We start from the raw sequence: 18,501 nt of genomic DNA, 5'->3' as shown, positions 1-18,501 counted from the left end.
AGTGCCTTCCCATCCGAGGGGTGTGTTCTACTGACTGGCAGCCACATCATGGAGGCTGATTAAAAGCAAAATTTCATCTCCATTGGGACTCCACCACAGCTCACAGGATAGTCGCCACCTGTACACAGCAGCACTAATACTTACACGGTGAACAAACCGTGGGCTGGCTCTCTACAGATGGGCCCGCCTTTCTCCTCCCACCGGCTGTGACCCTCTGAGACTCCATGTATCTGAGCTGCTGGGACAGAGACGGGTTATGGGAAGACAGCGGAGAGAATTCAGCTGGAGGAATTCAGTTACCTGAGAAGTTTCCAGCAAGGCGAGAGCCCAAAGAGAAGCCAAGGAGAGAACCACAGAAATCAACGTCTTCATCTCCCAGCTCACCTGCGAGGCTGAAGGCAAATCCAACGGGCAGATCAGTGAACGTTGGGCAGATCTCGACATCACGCGCAGGGGGATGTGGCCTTCCCAGTCAATGGGTGCACTGTGCTGATCTGCTGGGGGGGTACCACTGTCCGCCCTGGCACCAGCACCCTAATGCCGGCCTGGTGTGGAGGACAGGCCTGTGGGGGCACAAGGATGTTTGGGGAGCCAGCCCCCTCTACACTCACCCTGCAGTGGTGGCTCTGTCCTGCAGGGCTAGGCGTCGCTCCTAACTCAAGGCATAGCACCACCGGGGGTTGGTGCGGCACCCCCACCCCATCATGATGGAGCAAAGAGCCAGGCTCAGCCAATGTGGCAGTCTTGTTCTCCACACCCTCCCTAGGCCTCCTTCTTTCCCACAGCAGGCTTGGAGAAGGGTAGGTTTGCTTGGCTTTGCCCCTTTGGTGCCACGATTTCTGTGGGTGCAACTGATCCCGCGAACCTATGCTGCCATCACCCATAACTGCCAACCGTCTCACATCAGTCTCGACACAGCTCCCGCAGTGAGGACATCCCCAGGGCACGGCAAGGTTTCGGAGGACAGAATTCCTGAAGCAGAGGAAGCCCAGCCCTGAAGACAGGTTGTTGACTATCTGGTATATTTTTAGTAACCCTAATTTCTACAGGAGCCAGCTGGACAAGGCAGGGCTCAGTCACAGTCCGGAGAGGGTGGCTAAAAATAAAAGAATGGGAGCTTTGCATAGAGACACTGTCTAGGGCTCACAGGGCAGACACATCAGCAGAGACCGCGGATTTCTCAGCCGACAGCATTTAGGCCTAGAATCATGCAGGAAGTGAGAGATTTTAGTAGGGTTTCCCGGAATGTAAATTAATCATGCAGAAGGTGAAGCATTCCACTCCAGGGACGCTGCGCATGGTTTCAATTTCAGACAGCTTCCCAGCAGCCCACCCCCAGACGCATGCAGAGACTGTGCACGGACAGGGACAGATGGCATTTGTACCAAGGCCAAAAATCACACGGAAGGAAGCAGCTTCCAAGAGTTACGTAGGAGACAGTCTCAGGGCACTGTTCACAACAAACACAAGCATGTGGAGAGGAGGCTGTACCTGATTTCCCCAAACAGATCACTGTTCCCGGCAGGCAGAATCCCAAGCCACACGTCTTATGCTGAAGGGTCCAGCTGATTCCCTGATCCCACTGGGGCTTCTTCAAAGAAAGAACTCTAGGGGGAAAAACATTTTTCCAAGCCCTTTCCCTCCCTGCAGGAAACAGCTGAAACTAAGTTACAACACGACACTCAGCCCAGTTTATCTTTGTTATTTCCATATATTTGACCGGAGATCCCAGAAAGCAGAGAACAGCCAGTGCTGTGTAGGCTATATACAGCTCTCAGGTGCCCAAACACTGCATGTGTAGCCACTCATCTAGCAAGGGATCAGCTGACCCGCATTCAGTTCCCGTAAGTTGAATCAAGCTGGAGATGCCTTTGCCCTGCCCAGATCTGTTTACACAGTGGAGAGATTTTGGTTCTAAGCCATGACCTTTGCTGATTGAGAAAAACAAAGCTAAAACTCCAGCTAAACTGCCTAGCACATGGGCCAAGAACTGACTCTGGCTCACAGTTTTTCTTCATTCCAGAAATAACTAGGGGCAAGAAGGAGAAATAGCCTGTAAGTGTAACCCATCTGCCAGGGGGCGAGGGCAGGGACAGGGGCCGGGTCCAATATCTAGGGGTTCCTCTTTACAGTACAAAACAGGCCTGGCTGATGGCCCACCCAGTAACCAGGGAACACTAACCACTGCCCCCGAGGGCCTCTGAAGAGGTAATACTGCCCCTTGAGTTACACACAGACTCACAAGCACCGAGTCTGTGTGAAACAAGAGAAAACTGTTATTAAAAGGGAGAAGGAACTCTCTGCAACACCACTGCAACAACAAGTCAAAAGCGTGTAAACCATAAGTACACCCCCACCCCCAGAGCACATTGGGCAGAGTCCTTTGCCTCAGTTTCCCACCTTCCGGTATGAAAATCCAATGGATGAATGTCTCTTTAAGACCCTGCTCCCCTTTCCTTCTTCTGCGCTCCACTCACAGCTGGTGATTCAGAGTCAGTGAAGTCCCAGAATTCAGGGGGAGACGTTCACTTTCTACCTGGAAGGGGTGGGGGAGGAAACAAGCCTCTCCCACTGCTCAGCACTGCCACAGTTACCTCTGCCACCACTTGCCACTGCGATGCTGTATTCTGAGATTCTCCTAATTGGTGATTTCAGCTCTTAATGATTTCACCGGCCAGGGAGGAACCTCACAGCTGCTGCAGCCTCTCCCCTGTTTTTCACTGCAAGACTGTCCCCAAACCAGGTTTAGGTCCTAAACCTGCTTATCAGTGGCAGCAGCAAGTCTCATAACCAGTAAAGAGAAACAAGAACTCTACATCAAGTTTAGTCAGCACTGCCATGAAACATTGGGGAAGAGAAAGTGGCTTAAATGCTATTGAGAAGTTTCTGAAACAGCACCTACAAAATAGGAACTTATCCCCCACCCCCCTCTGACTTGCATTTGGCAGTGGACACACAATATCCTCTGCTTAGTGGGTAACATTCAGGGCAGATTATGCACAGTTCTTTTGCCCTTTACTCTTGCAATAGGAATAACACTATTTCATAACCCCAGCACTCAGTACTCCAGTGAATTGTAACCCACAGGGATCGCTTTGGGAATGCAGGTCTGGCTGTTGCTCACTTAGGCACAGGAAGTGTGTCTATGCAAATACGGCCAGCTCCTAAAGTCTATTCCTCCAGTTCATCACTAGATGTTGTGGTGGGGGCAACTCATTCTGGCCCTGCTTATATCAGCACTGGCCCAGGGCCAATGATCAGGGAGAGAGGTGTGTGATACTTGTGCTCCAGCAGCGTTCCGGCCCTGCACCCAGAGGCCACAATCCCAGACCCACCTTGCAGCACTTAAGCAGGGCAGCCTATGGAGATGGAAAATGGGGTTCTTATTGCAATAGGGTGGAGACAGGGACAAAAGAGGATGGCTGCCTGCCTGCGCGCTCTAGGGTAGCCAGGTCAGCTGCAGTCTGTACTGAGAGCATGTACCCCACCCAGCCAGCCTGCCCTGGCACAGAATTTCAGGCCAGATCTCCTGCCTTTGATGGACTCATCCAGCCATGTAAGAGGGTCCTGGCCCAGGTAGAGTCCTTCAAATGCCCCTGGCTTCTGGGTGTTTGACCCTAATTCTGTGCTGCCTTTGGACCCTGGTCCAAGCCCAATGTGGTCCGTGGGACTGAGCAGGTGGGGGTCCATACCAGATCACTCAAGGGCTCCTCACTTAGGTATGAAATTGCAAGGTTCATGCTCATGCACCTCCTTTGTAGCCTAGCTAGTCCACGGAGACCGCAACCGGAGCATGCCCATTGCTAGCAGCATACAGGGTTCCTCCTCCTCAGCCCAGCTAAGGAGCAGGTGGAGAGAGCAGAGACTGTCAGCAGGGCCAGGGGAGATTGAAGACCTGGGGGAAGGAGATGCAGCTGAGCAGGGAGAGGTTGGGGAAAGGCCTGGCTGACAGCACATTGTAGATCCCAGGCTGGAGTGTGCTCATCCTCTGATGAAATAAAAATAGTCCCTGCATCTTCCCTCTTCTCCATGTTTATTGCTATGGAAACAGATGGCCAGTGAGCCGGGACAGCTTCTTTACCGCACTAAGGAACCCAGAGTGTGTATGTGCCTTTCACGGATCTAAGTGCACCTCTGCTTGCCCAGGGTGGGTTCAGAAGCACTCTGCTACTCTCCGAGGGCCAGATTCCAGGCTTGCGGAGCTTCAGTGGGCTTGGAGGGCTGGGAGTCAGGGCAGAAATCAGCCCTTGTAGCTGGAACGAGCATTATCGTTGGTTTTTGGCTTTATGTAACCAGTGTGATTCTGGTATGTTCATTGGGTCTTGTCTTCCTGCAGCCCTCATCACATAACTTCTCTGGGCTGTAGAAGTAGCAGCGGGGAAACAAATACTCAGTCCCTCAAATACTCAACAATACTGGTTTTCCAGACTCTCTTTACTAGTCACACTTGAAATCTGGCTACTGCCGAACGTTGGCAGACATCACTTTTTCTTCTTAGTCTTTGAGAGTGAAATTCCCTCCTGTGCAGAGGGCTGGCGTGAGACCTCTCCGATGGGTAAGCTGCTTAGGCCCACAGCTGTCACATACTCTGTACAGCCCTCCGCCCTCTGGGGCCTGGCCTGTCTGGTCTCCAGACGTTACCGCAACACTGAAGTGATATAACACATATTTTGCATTGCTAAATTGGTCTTTCTATGGTGAGAGGCCTGCACTGACTGTGCACACAGGGCAGAATTGTGCCTTTCTGGGCAAATCATCAAAAGCTTTAGCATGACTGGGATACACATTTTGTGTAACCAGAGTTCCTTCAGTGCTAAAGCAAACAGCATCGGGAACAGACATCACGAAAGCTCTTTACATGTTTCCAGTGATGAGTTGCAGAAGGCTGTATTTAGCATTCAGCCGAACACTAAAATCAGGTAAATCCTTTTGTGACGGTTTGGGGAATCTGTCTACAGCGTATGAATCCTGGGGGATGGCCATAAAGAAGTTACTAGGGAATGCTGTATTGACTGAATACCTGTATGCCATTTGCTGACGAGGTCTCTACCATGGAGCCACCGGCCTAGGGACAATGGAGAGTCATTAAATGTGAAATCTGGGCTGCTGTGTTTACTCATAATTGCTGTTAAACTGCACAGTGCTGAGAATCCCTGCTGGAGAGGAGCCAATGGTTTATCATGAAAACGCCAACAGACTTTTAAATGCAACGTAGGTACCCAATGCAGTTCGTCATTTGTTGGCTGGAAGCACTTGGCATTTCTCTCCAGGAATCTGGCTCTTTTTTTTAAAGTCTGGCCCATCAACTAAATTGTGCTAATTCCAGTATTCCTTGGTTATAACCTCATTAACTTACAGTGCCATGTCTAGACAAGGTGAGCTGCCCAAGGCTGACAGGAGTTTGTCCTTGGAGATCTCAGAATGAGGCTAAAAATCCCACCAGATTGCAGCTATTAGACAAAACAATCTTTGAAACTTTGAAAACAAAGATAATATGTATTTAGAAGCGAGTAGTTACAGTAAAAGAATGAAAGGGAATGAAGCGGCGCGTTAAATAAAGATACAACCCTACAATAATAATTTCAATTAACTCTATAACAGAGAACAATATAACGATTCACTCAATGCTCTATACCTCATAACGATATATCAGTTAAACATTCAATATTAACCACTTCAAGGTGAACATCCAGTAAGCACTGGCCGGGCGGTTACTAAATGGGTAGCAAAAGATCTCACTCAGACTTCAGGCTCTCAGCTTTATTTCCAATCGCAACCGATACGCTCTAGGATGTTAAGCACAAGGAAATTACACCCACAAAAAGCTTCTTTAAATTCCCTCTGAGATTGTCTCAAAGGTCCTTCTGCACTGTCTGATGCTCATGAGCATTGTGCGGCGATGGTTGGCTAGCTGCTGTGCTGCGCTGCTGACTGTGGTGCGGCTCTGTTGCCAGGAATCATTACTAGGCCTGTCTGTCAAACGATGTAAGCTCTGGCTGTCGCACCCTCTTCTAGTTTGTCTTGTGCTCTCTGTCATCCCACCTGCTTTGGCAAGAAGGTCTTTGCGTCAGGTCGGATCTCTTGGCCCAGCAGTGCCCCATTCACATGTAGAGCAAAATAAAGGATTAATCCAAATTCCTTTGAATGGGTGCCTGGCAAGAGGAAAAATATTCATTGGAGCATGCTGCACTTGGGCAGATCTGGGACCCCTATTCCCTCCCAGCTCCCCCGTCTGCTGCCAGGGACTCTTCCCCCCCACCCCAATTCTCACAATGCGCAGAGTGAAAGCACCTCTCCCAGCTGAGCCCTGCAAACGGGTCACCAACCAATCCCCTGCTGCTAATGAGACAGAGGAGAAACCTGAGGCAGAGCAGTTCAGTGATTTGTCTAAGGACGGAGCCCCCTGGCCACCCCACCGCCTAGGAGCCAGAGAGACATTCCGCTGCTTCCCAGGAGCTGTGCAGACTTCCTCCATCCCCAGGAAATGCTGGTGCTGCCTGAGGTCAGTGCCTCCTGGAGCCCACACCCCTCACCCCTTCCCGTACCCCAACTCCTGAGCCCCCTCCCACACTCTGAACCCCTTGGCCCCTGTCCAGAGCCCCCTCCTGTACCTCAAACCCTTCAGCTCTGGCCCCACCCCAGGGTCTGCACCCACAGCCCACAGCCCATATCCTCTCCCATACCCCAACCCCCTACCTCAGTCTGGATCCCCCTCGCACACTGCAAACCCCTCAGTTCCATCCCTCAGCCCGGAGCCCCTTGGGGTGGGGTGCCCCCCAGAGAAAAATTAGTGAGCGCTCAGCACCCACTGGCAGCCAAGCTCCCCCTTCTTCCCCCCCAGCCCCCCAGCGCCTCTCGCCCTCCAGTAGCCCTGCCAATCAGCTCCTCCCTCTCCCTCCCAGCACCTCCTGCTCGCTGCAAACAGCTGTTTTGCAGTGTTCAGGAGCTTCAGGAGGGAGGGAGAGGAGTGGGGATGGGGCGCTCGTGGGGTAAGAAGCGGAAAGAGGTGGGAAAGGGGTGGCACGAAGGCAGGAAGAGATGGGGTGGGGCCAGAGGAGAAGGGGTGGAGTGGTTGTGGGGCCTGGGGCAGAGGGGGAGTGTTGAGCAACCCACAACTAGAGGGGAAGTTGGTGCCTATGCTCTCAGCCCCAGCCTGGAACCCCGTCCTGCATCCCAATCCTCATCCTCGGACCCCACCCTAAAGCCTGCACCCCAAGCTGGAGCCCTCACTCCCTCCCACACTGCAACCCCCTGCCCCAGCCCGGTGATAATGAGTGAGTGAGCAAGGGTGGAGGAGAGCAAGCGACGAGGGGGGGAATGGAATGGGTGGGGGGAGGGGTCTCAGAGAAGGGTGGGGCCTCGATGCAAGGGTGGGGCTGGGGATGGGACAAGGATGTTCTGTTTTCTGCAATTAGAAAGTTGGCAATTCTAGCTCTTGCTTCCAGGATGAGCGTGACGTGCTACCCAGCTGTGAAGGGGCAGTGCTGGCTAAGAGTCCCCCCAGCCCAGCCCCAGCCATCTCCCTGCCCAGGCCTCAGACATCAGTGATGAATTTCTGATCAGCAAAATGCTCTTCAGCTCCTGTTGAGCTTCCAGCTTCTGCTCTGCCTCAGTGAGAGCCTAGATGGTGCCACTGGCTCCCAATATCCCTGTGACCCCTCAAATCCCCCAGCCCTGCGTCACCCCATGCTCCCCAGCCATTGCCCCTGGTGCTCTGCAACCTCCCATTTGTCCTGTCCAGGGCCATCCTTAAGGTTTACGGGGCCCTAAGCAGTGCCCCTATGCCTTGGTGCCCCTATGCCCGACAGCAGCCCGGGCTCAGAGCTCAGGCAGGCAGGGATGAGGCAGCAAAGGATACCAAGCCGCCCGGCCTGCCTCACAGTGGCAGAGACCCCCGTACTCTCTCCCTCATGCAGAATGTGCAGCACCGGCACATTCGGCTCTGTGAATATGGCCCCTGCCTAAGGAGACTGCAGCATGCGCTGGGTGTGCGGGAGCCAACCCACTCTTACCTGCTGTCATGGGCGGTGGGTGAAGCTGCCGCTTGGGGAGGCTAGCGCCCAAGCCCACCTCTTCTGCCTGTGGCCCCACCCATACTCCACCCCTGCTCCACCCCAAGCCCCACTCCATTCTGCCCAGGCCCCACTCTCTCCCCACTGTGTCCCTCCTCTTCCCTCCCCGACCCTGCTCACCTCCTGCCAGCCAAATCTCTGAACCCAAGTGAAGCAAATGACATTTGAAAAAAACGACTCTTCTGCAATTTCTTTCTAAAGAAAATGGAGCCTGTTTTCCACTGCATGCCAGATGGGTGAAGACTGGACATGCAGAAGGTACCTAATTAAAAGCACTAAACTTGGGAATAAAAAATGTCAGTCACAGGTTTATTGATATGTCCTGAAGTTTGTCAGCGATTTATTTGCAAAAACTCTGTAGTAAGGGCAAGTCATCTGTCTTGCTGAATCGAACATTAAATATTAAGGAATACATGATGCAACTCTTCTCTGTTTTACATGTTCTTAATCAGTATTTCTAAGCTGATTTAATATTTTAAATGTACTCGTAAGCCTTCATAAAGTAATGATTCCAGCTTTCTACATATTTAACTCACTGAAACAAAGACATTATTTTAAATTAATCAGTCGTAGAAGTATAGTGTGTTCATAATAATGTTAATTGCTTTTGGAAAAAGGGAACACTAATTTACTCGGTGTGAGCTCCATAACAATAGACATGTTTATGAAATTTCACCAACTTTAAAAAATATATTTCCAAAGATTTTAGGCATAACAAAGCATTTTATATCTCACTAGATACTGATTTTGCTGGAGGATTCCCTTAAAACTATTTCATCAGATAGTCAGAAGTAAAGAAAGGGAAACTCTGTGTCCAGTTATCTGGAAGGAAAAGGGTGTTGTCCCTTAAAGGGCTCTCTTCAAGGCGGGAAGGGGGGTGAAGGGAGAAAGGGATGGACAGAAAGGACAGGAAGACTTTAGAAGCAAGTTCTTTTTACCCTAGTAGTTAAAATTAAAATGTGTATTTTAGATAAGGGTGGTAACAACTCAGCTGCACTGATTTATCTTTTCAGCATAGCCTGCATGGACTCAGCTTGCAGGCATGCGTCAATAGCCTATCCCTGACCAGAGCCCAGCTCAGAGACTCCCAGGTTGCAAGTCACTGTGTGAACAGCACCAGCTGGCCAGGAACCGTCCTGCCTCCCAGTGTCACAGACTCTCTAGCCTCCCAGCCTGCTCTTGGTCTGGTTCCTGCACCAGCCTTGCCCGAGCCCTGTTCCAGCTGCTCCAGACTTGTCCCTGCCCTATTCTGGCCTTGTTCCTGCCCTCTGACTGACCAGCTCCCACCCTGTCTCCGCCTTCTGGCCTCTCTCCTGGACCCCTGGACACTTACTGCCCAGCCTTGACCTTTGGCCTGTATCTGGACTCTGGCTAGGATATTGATTTGGCTTGTCCATGGATTCTGAACTCGGTTGTGGTGCTGGCCTGACCCTGAACTCTGGTTCCAGGCCTGCCCTTGGCCTAGTCCTGACCCTACGACCAGCTTCTCATAACACAAGAACTAGGGGTCACTCAATGAAATGAACAGGCAGCAGGTTTAAAACAAACAAAAGGAAGTATTTCTTCACACAACGCACAGCCAACCTGTGGAACTCCTTGCCAGAGGATGTTGTGAGGAACAAGACTATAGCTGTCATAAACAGATAGCTAAGGGTTAATGTTTCTTTCACCTGTAAAGGGTTAACAAAGGGAACCAAACACCTGACCAGAGGACCAATCAGGAAACCGGATTTTTCAAAGCTCAGGGAGGGAATTTTAAGGGAGGGAATGTTTGGCTCTGTGTGCTCCTTGTGTCTGTCTTCTCGGCTAGTGAGAGGGTTCTTTATCTATCTTTCTAAGCTTCTAATCTCTGTTCCCAAGTTGTGTAAGTACAAAGGTAAGAAAAAACAGATAGTTTTTATATTGTTTTTGTGTATTAACATGTGTGTTAGTTGCTGAGCATGTTTAAATTGTATTTCTTTTTGAATAAGGTTGTTATTCATTTTTTTTCTTATAAGCCAAGTTGACCCTGTATATTGTCAACCTGATACAGAGACTTATGTTTATGTGTTATTTTTCTATTCTTTTATATAAAGCTTTCTTTAAGACCTGTTTTGAGTTTCTCTGGGTAGGCTAAGGACATGAAGGGAAGGGGAAATTCTCTTTGTGTTTAATTTACGGAGGTGAATCTGTGCAGCTCAGGGGAGAAGGGCGGGTGGGAAGGTAAATTGCCCTCTCTGTTTTGTAATTCAAGGAGTTTTAAGTACAGTAATCTTCCAGGATAACCAGGGGGATGGGAAGCCTGGGGAGGAGTAAAAGAGAAGACAAGGGGAGGCGGGTTGAAGTTTCCTTTGGTGTGTAAGACTTCAGGGCTCTGAGTCTTTGGGTCCCCAGGAAGTTTTGCGAGACCAGAGGGAGCCAAAAGCCCGGGAAATCCCTTTGGCTGGTGGCAGCGATATCAGATCTAAGCTGGTAATTAAGCTTAGAGGGTTCATGCCTAGCTTCTCAGTTTATGAATGCTAAGGTTCAAATCTGAGTAGGAAGCTACGACAATAACAAGCATTCCAAAAAAGAAACTGCATACAATTCATAGGAGTCTAGTCTGTGATTTGCAGTTCCAGGGAGCTGCACTGAAGGTTACTCAATTAGGGCAAACTGCAAGAATCAATCCCAAAGAAATGATGGGTCATTCCAAGTACTTTGTCATAAAAGCAGCCTGGTTGAAGGGTTTAAAGTCTCTTTTTACCTGTAAAGGGTTAAGAAGCTCAGTGAACCTGGCTGACACCTGACCAGAGGACCAATAAGGGGACAAGATACTTTCAAATCTTGGTGGAGGGAAGTCTTTGTTTGTGTGGGTTTTTTTGTTCGTTGTTCGCTCTTGGGGCTAAGAGGGACCAGACATACACCCAGGTTTTCTCCAATCTTTCTGAATCAGTCTCTCATGTTTCAAAATAGTAAGTAATAGCCAGTAAAGGCGGATTAGTCTTATGTTTGTTTTCTTAACTTGTAAATGTGTCTTTTGCTGGAAGGATTTTTACCTCTGTTTGCTGTAACTTTGAATCTCAGGCTGGGGCGGGGGGGAGTCCCTCTAGGCTATATGAATCTGAGTACCCTGTAAGCATTTTCCATCCTGATTCTAAAGAGATAATTTTTACCTTTTCTTTCTTTAATTAAAAGCTTTCTTTTTAAGAACCTGATTGATTTTTTCCTTGTTTTGGAATCCAAGAGATTGAGTCTAAACTCACCAGGGATTGGTGCGGGGGAAAGGAAGGGAACGGTTAATTCCTCTTTGTTTTAAGATCCAAGGAGTTTGGATCTGTGTAGCTTCTCAAGGCAACCCAGGGAGGAGAAAGTCTGGCGGGGAAAGGAGGGGGAATGGTTTATTTCTCCTTGTTTGAAGACCCAAGGGGTTTGGGTCTTGGGTTCCCCAGGGAAGGTTTTTGGGGGGAACAGGAAGTGTGCCAAACAGTATATTTTTGTCTGGTGGCAGCGTACCAGATCTAAGCTAGGAATTAAGCTTAGAAGTGATCATGCAGGTCCCCACTTTTTGGACGCTAAAGTTCAAAGTGAGGGAAAACCCCTTGACACAGGGGGCTGCACGGAGGTTACTCAGTTAGGGCAAACTGCAAAGAATCAATCCCCAAAATTGATGGTCATTCCAGTACTTAGATCCACCCAGTTAGCATCAATACAGCTTCTACAATAACTTCCTGGTTATCTATAAACCAAAACACAGCTCCCTTAAAGCAACCAGCCTTAGGCCTGTAACCAGACACCCAAATCAAATTTGATGACGATTACTGAAAATCTTATTCACCATAGAAGAAAGTTCTACCAATCCCAAAGGATCAGACACATTACCTCCCAGGTCAAAGAATATTTCACATCTTATCCAAATCCACGCATACCACCAATCCTTATTAATAAACTAAAATTTATTTTAAAAAAAGAGATTTGAGTATTGGTTAAAAGATCAGTATGCATACACACGAGTACAGTTCTGAGATCAGATTCATAGTGGGTGAACAGGCTTTTAATGTAATCTTCTGTTTCCCAAACATCACCAGTAATTAACTACATGTATTAACATGAGGTAATTTATCCATTAAGCAGTTTATCACATATAGACAATGACATTATTTCACCCAAGATTCATCTAAATGTTAATATTCCCTTTTGATTTCTGAATCACTAGCTATAGTAATAGACAGGAACTGTGTTTACATGGCTAACATCTAACAAGATATAAGTAAACACACAATTACTATCAATTTCTAACAATACAGATTTGCATTTCAAAGTTCTAGCCTATCTAACACGGAATGGCCCTAATTACAATTTACATACTTTTCTAACATGTCTCTAAAGGTTGAATCTGGGTCATTTAGCCTGCAAGCTACTTAACCCGTTCTGGCCATGTGTCACAAGGTCCATCAATGGCGATTAGCCAGGCTGGGCAGGGCTGGTGTTCCTCGCCTCTGTTTGCCAGAAGCTGGCAATGGGTGACAGGGGATGGATCACTTGATGATAACCTGGTCTGTTCATTCCCTCTGGAGCACCTTGCATTGGCCACTGTTGGAAGACAGGACACTGGGCTTGATGGACCTTTGGGGTCTGACCCAGTATGGCTGTTCTTATGTTCTTATGACCGCTGCAGCCATTAGGCTAGACTACCCCAGGAACCAGTGCCTGACACAAAGACTCAAAGAACCACAGTAACTAAGGGAAGCAACCGTCCTTTTCTTCCAACATTCCCTCTCTCTTCTAACAGCTAAATCTCTCTTCCATGCCTTGACCATCTGTTTGGATGACTTCTCTTTCTCCATCACTGACCTCCTTTGCCACCCAGCTCATACATTAAGGCAAAAGATCATTGCATTTCAGCAGCGCTTTTCCAGGCCAGTTGCCCTTACACTTGCTCTGCTGGCTGAATGTTAGTCAGGGCTGCCCGGAGGATTCAGGGGGCCTGGGGTCTTCCTTGTCGCTGTTAGAGCGAAGGTCAACTATTTGCTTATGTCAATCCTCTGCTTATCATCCCAGTATCATGCTTGCACACACGTAGCCCTTCTTGAATGCACGTACACAAGATACCCAGTAAGAAGTTGTTAAACAGATCCAAATTATCTCTAAAAAGTTATTCAAGAAATGCATGGGCTAGCAGAATTTATGCATGTAAAGTTGTTTGTAACCTAGTATATAAAGCCTGCTCTGCGCTAATAAGGTGTGTCTTTTTCCTTCTGGCACTAGCCGCGGAAAAAGCACCCGTTCAGCTGACCGAGAATAAAAGTTTGGTACCCGTCTTCTTGCCTTCCATGCCTCCTTGGGGTAATTGAATAGCTCCAGGGGGAAACGAGCCCGTTTGGCTAACATCGCCAAAGACCCAGCACTGCGGCGGTGGGTCCCAGGGCGGAGGGATCCCCCACCACCAAATTGCTGCAGAAGACCTGGAGCAGAAGCAGTTCCAGGGCCCCTGGAGCAAGTGAAGGACCCTGCTCCAGGACCCCCAAAAAACTCTCATGGTGGCCTCTGTAGGACCCAGGGCAAATTGCCCCACTTGCCCCCCTCTGGGCAGCTCTAATGTCATTCTACAGGCACACCTGTGTGACAGGAGTCTGAGGCTCAGGGAGGCAGCAGTAAATGAAGAGGCTACTGCAGAGACACTTTACAGATTTTGTTGCATCATTTCTCTTTGCAAAGCTATGTGCAAACAGACAGCAAGACTGCTTCTGACAGAACTAGCTTGCAGAACTGGGCCACCTCTATGCTAAGGGTGAAATGTTTGCTCTAGAGGAAGAAATCAAAGTCTAGAGTAACTGGAAACTGCTTTTAAGTTTTCATCTCTCTACATCTCAGCCACAGGATACAGAGCTTGTATGTCACAATGCACAGGAAGGAAACGGACAATCAAAATACTTATGTAATTTAAGTGTGTGACCTTCATTTCCTCTGCACCCCTGGTTAACCAATTACTTCCAAGCCAATTACTTCTGAGGACGTTTCTGTCCTATGCACAGTTGGGCCTGTGAGAATGTCTCTCCTAATACATTTCCACAGTATTTCTACACTTGGCTATCCACAGATCTGTCCTACAGCCTAGACAGCACCTCCTTTCTGAAGGCAGAGGGTCAGGCAGAGTTCAGCTGCCCGGTAGCGAGGGGCCTGAGGGGCCTTTTCCATAACATCATTGCTACAGGAGCTGGAACCATTGAAGGATATTCCATCTAGTCCATTCCCAGGATACTGTGAAAAACTGTTTCCTGAATTATTTTATTTTGTTCCCTATATTTTCTAGGGCTCTGTCCTGTGGGGCTTGAAACAGCCCAGGAGAGGGCTGTGGCTAGGACAAGAAGCTTGGGCTGATTGGAGAAAGTAGGCTCAGCTGTGGCCATGCCCCAGTCAGGCCCATCTGGCCCCTGTAAGAGGCTGGGAGTCAGAAGCCCAGTCAGTCTCCCTTTTGCTTGCAGAGGGAGAAGGGCCTGGCTGCAGGGACCTAAGCAAGATACCTAGATTGGGAGCAGAGCTGGGGAAGGGCCAGGGGAGCTGGGAGCTCCGACCTGGAAAGCCCCAGGCTGCAGACCTGACTACAGGCTGAATCAATGCAGGGTTGTAATGGGGCAACCCATAGGTAGGCAGAGGCAGCAGGTCTGAACCCCTTTGCCTGTGATGAGTGGCTGATACTCCAGTCTGCCCCAGTGAACAGAGGCTAGATGGAGACTGGGCAGTAGCCAAGACTGAGGCAAAGGGGGATAGTGTGTGGGGTTCTCCTGGGAGGGGGAGACCCAGAACTGTGGGGGTACTGCCAGGGGACAGCACCCAGTTAAAGGGGCACCAGGGTCCTGGGGGGGACACAGGGGCCAGCAGCTGTGGTGAGACACTGGCCTAAAGAGGGTGCTCTGGAGACTGGATGCTAATTCCCGAGGACTACCAGCAGGAGGTGCCGCCGGGTCAGTCTGCGCACACTTACAGGCTCTTCTCCTCCATTGTTCAATGGCCTCAGGGATGTGGTTTCCATCACTTCCCTTAGGAACTTGGCTATAGACTGCTAGTTTCAAAAGGGTAAATGGGATGATCCAAGAAATTGCAGTTGAGGCCTGGCTTTGAGACTGATTCCAGGCAAAACAGAACAGCAGTTATGGGCCTCTGTAAAGAATGGAAACATGAAATGAAAACTTCCTAACTGTCCGGGTGGTTAAGCACTGGAATAAATTGCCTAGGGAGGTTGTGGAATCCCCACCATTGGGAATTTTTAAGAGCAAGTTAGACAAACACCTGTCAGGGATGGTCTAGACAATACTTAGTCCTGTCTTGAGTTCAGGGGACTGGACTAGACGACCTCTTGAGGTCCCTTCCAGTTCTATGATTCTGTGATATTAACTTCTATCTATATTTAATGCCAATCAATATGATTGCCTGGAAAACAGGTTCTGTGAAGCAAATTTAATATTCTTTGGTGAGATCACAAGTCTGATGGTAACTGTTGGTGTAATATATGTGGACTTTTGTAAGGTGTTTGTCTTAGTACTGCAAGGAATTCTGATTTAAAGCCTAGCACTGTACAAAATCAATGGCACATATAATATGGATTAAAATCTGGTAAATCCTAAATGAGATGGGGTGTTCCTAGTGGGGTCCTGCAGGGACCACGTTTTCAGCTCAACACTATAAATTATTTTAATCAATGGTCTGGAAGAAAATACTAAATCTTTACTGGTAAAGTTTGCAGATGACACAAACGGTGGTGGTATGATAACAAATAGCAGAGACAGTGATACAGAGTTAATGGATCACTTGGTAAGCTTGGCACGATCTAATAATGCACAATTTAACACAGTCAAATGCAAGGGGATATGTCTAGACCACGGGTTCTCAATATACCTGTTTATGGAATTAGTGAGACCATGACTGGCTTTTTAAAGGTACCACACAGTGCAAAAGAAACACACTTTACTTACAGCACTGCAGGCTGGGCCTGTCCTGATTCACTACATAACAAACAGAGTGTGGAAAAACACCCAGCAACTAAACACTATCCAGGCCAGGGCCTTAAGATGCAACCCCTACTCCCGGCCAAGAGTATCTGGGCATAGTGCCCTTTCAGCCATTTGGACCCCATCCTGGCTCCTGGTTTGAGACACCACTAGCAGGAGTCCTGCAGTTTCTGTGCTACACCCAAGGGCTGGGCTCAGAGGGGAGATGTCTGTTCTTGGAGGTGCTGGCAGAAGGTCTTTTCAGAGATCACTAAATAGTCCAAAATGGCAACTTAGATTTGTGGATAATTCTGCTCCACTTCAGGATCCAGGCTACCATGGTTGACCTGGGATGCCCTAGTCAAATATGGGGCCACCAGGACCTTCCAGTGTTCTGGCAGCCACTTTCCATTCAAACACCTCAAGGAAGCCCTGTGGGTCATCTTTGGAACCCAGCTTCATTGGATCGGTATGGCTGAAGTCACCAGAGCTACATCCGTTGGCCCCCAGCAGAAGACCCAGTCATTGCTATTGCTGGACAGACTGTTCCTGGGTCAGCTGCTGGCTACGCATTATTTGTAAAAACTCCTGGAGCTGGGGGGGCGTGTTCTGCTATCCATTTAAACAGATTACCTGGATCCATAATGTAGAGAGAAAACTTTCTTATACCTTTGGGGTGGTTATTTTCCCCTTCCCTCATTCTCAGCCCACTCACTTCTGGAATTTTAATTCATTTGCCCTTTTACACATCCCAATCTAATCCAACCTTTTAATACCAGTGTTTAAAACTTTCAGTCAATGGCACAGTCACTCTTTACAAAGCATGTTGCATTCCCACACACTAGCAAGGCTCTGAATCCGAGCAGCTGATTCTTTCCTCCTCTGACACCAGTCATCACTAAGCTTGATCCAATCTGTTTCACAGCTCCTTCCTCCATCTACAAGCTGATTCTGCCAACCAAAGCAGTATTCTGCACTCCTTTCCCAATCATCCACAGAGATTCCAAAGGATACTAAGTCATTTTTGCAAGCATCCCCAAGTTTGCGCAGCCATCTGCCTCTCTTTCTAGACCCTTCGCGAGGTTCAGAGTACAGCACACTCTTTGGGATCCTGTAATGCGGCATTCTCTTGACATGTCCAGGCCACCTGAGTTTTTTTCTTACTAATCAACATTCCCCTGAATGACATACCAGCACAATTTAACACTTCCACATTTGCCACACTGTCTTGCCATCTCATTTGAAGAATTTTACGCAAGCATCTGATATGAAAACTGTTTAGGCTTTTGGTATGTTCGGTGTAAGTCATCCATGTTTCTGAGCCATATAGCAGTCTGGACAAAGCACATGTCTCATCAATACAGATTTTCACTTTAGTTCACAATTTGTTATTGTTCCAGGCTCCCTCTTGCAAAAGACCAAAGTTCCTGACAGCTCTGCCAATTGTACTAGTGAGTTCAGCATCATTATCTACATTGCTGTAACAGTGGAGCCAAGGAAGCAAAATTGCTTGGCTTTAACAGCTAGACAGGGAGGTAAAGAACCCTAGAACAGGAAGCACAGAGGATAAAACGGGGATAGTTTTGTGGATACGTTTGGAAACAAGTGTTATTGGGAATACTCAGGAGCCCTGGCCCTAGCTCATAGTAACTTTTTGGCTCTGAACAGGCCTGATCCAAAGCCCATTGAGTGTGACCCAAGGGCAAGAGAGTAACAGCTTTGTCCTCCGGAGCACAAACCGGACTTGCAGCCATTTTAACTGCGCGTACCTGGACCGTGAGTACTGGGCTGAACACAAGAAATATTTGTGTGGGGCTATTTGCTGTGGAGTATTTGAAAACCCCACTTCAGGGAGAGCTGAGAAGGGGGACCCTGACTTGCCACCAGGGCTGGGGGAGACAGGCTGCCATGACTCTTGCTGCTAGGGAGGTCACGGGCTGGGGTGGGTGGACACTGGGTCCAAATCGCTCACTGAGGAAGAAGGTGCCTAGACATCATGGCAATGGGATCACTAGAAAAACAGGTGAAAGCCCCAAACCGCTATGAGTCTTCAATACACACACACCCCATACAGAGTCCACAAGAGCCCTGGCAGAGCAGCTGTGGCTCCTCAGACACAGCACAGCAAATCCATAGGATGTGTGTGACATTCCCCTAGTGCTATTTGGACCAGTGATCTGCTAGGTCACTCCAGTCCTTGACTCTGGAGTCCAGCATTACCCTGCTCTGCTGTGAGAACCCCACTCCTGGGCTGTTTACGCAGAGCCTCTGCCATGTAAACTGCTCCTTGGATTGTGTCTTGAGAACATGAGCTATGAAGGAAGGCTGAAAGAATTGGGTTTGTTTAGTTTGGAAAAGAGAAGACTGAGAGGGGACATGATAGCAGTTTTCAGGTATCTAAAAGGGTGTCATCAGGAGGAGGGAGAAAACTTGTTCACCTTAGCCTCTAATGATAGAACAAGAAGCAATGGGCTTAAACTGCA

At 48.7% G+C, this 18,501-nt stretch overlaps 1 protein-coding gene and 1 long non-coding RNA gene across 5 annotated transcripts in view; one reads left to right on the top strand and one right to left on the bottom strand.

Annotated features, from left to right (window-relative positions):
- The window catches only part of ART5 (ADP-ribosyltransferase 5), a 55,079-nt gene that overhangs the window by 5,936 nt on the left and 30,642 nt on the right, over positions 1–18,501 (bottom strand). Inside the window, exons 1-2 of one of the 4 annotated variants that reach the window (XM_032793041.2) lie at positions 1,492–2,470; positions 301–392 (exon numbers count right to left, since the gene is read on the bottom strand). In XM_032793041.2, the coding sequence (XP_032648932.1) occupies positions 301–372 (72 nt within the window). In that variant the 5' untranslated portion in view covers positions 373–392; positions 1,492–2,470. The other 3 variants (XM_032792990.2, XM_032793009.2, XM_032793033.2) reach the window with 3 other exon arrangements.
- Positions 17,709–18,501, top strand: part of LOC116832370 (uncharacterized) — a 2,757-nt gene continuing 1,964 nt past the window's right edge. The window contains exon 1 of the long non-coding RNA XR_004375435.2: positions 17,709–17,794. This is a non-coding gene — a long non-coding RNA (uncharacterized LOC116832370). The remainder of the gene's footprint in view (positions 17,795–18,501) is intronic.

This window comes from Chelonoidis abingdonii, chromosome 1 (genome assembly GCF_003597395.2).
Source record: "Chelonoidis abingdonii isolate Lonesome George chromosome 1, CheloAbing_2.0, whole genome shotgun sequence".
NCBI classification, from domain to species: Eukaryota; Metazoa; Chordata; order Testudines; family Testudinidae; genus Chelonoidis; species Chelonoidis abingdonii.
This window is presented reverse-complemented; position numbering and strand designations above follow the sequence as displayed.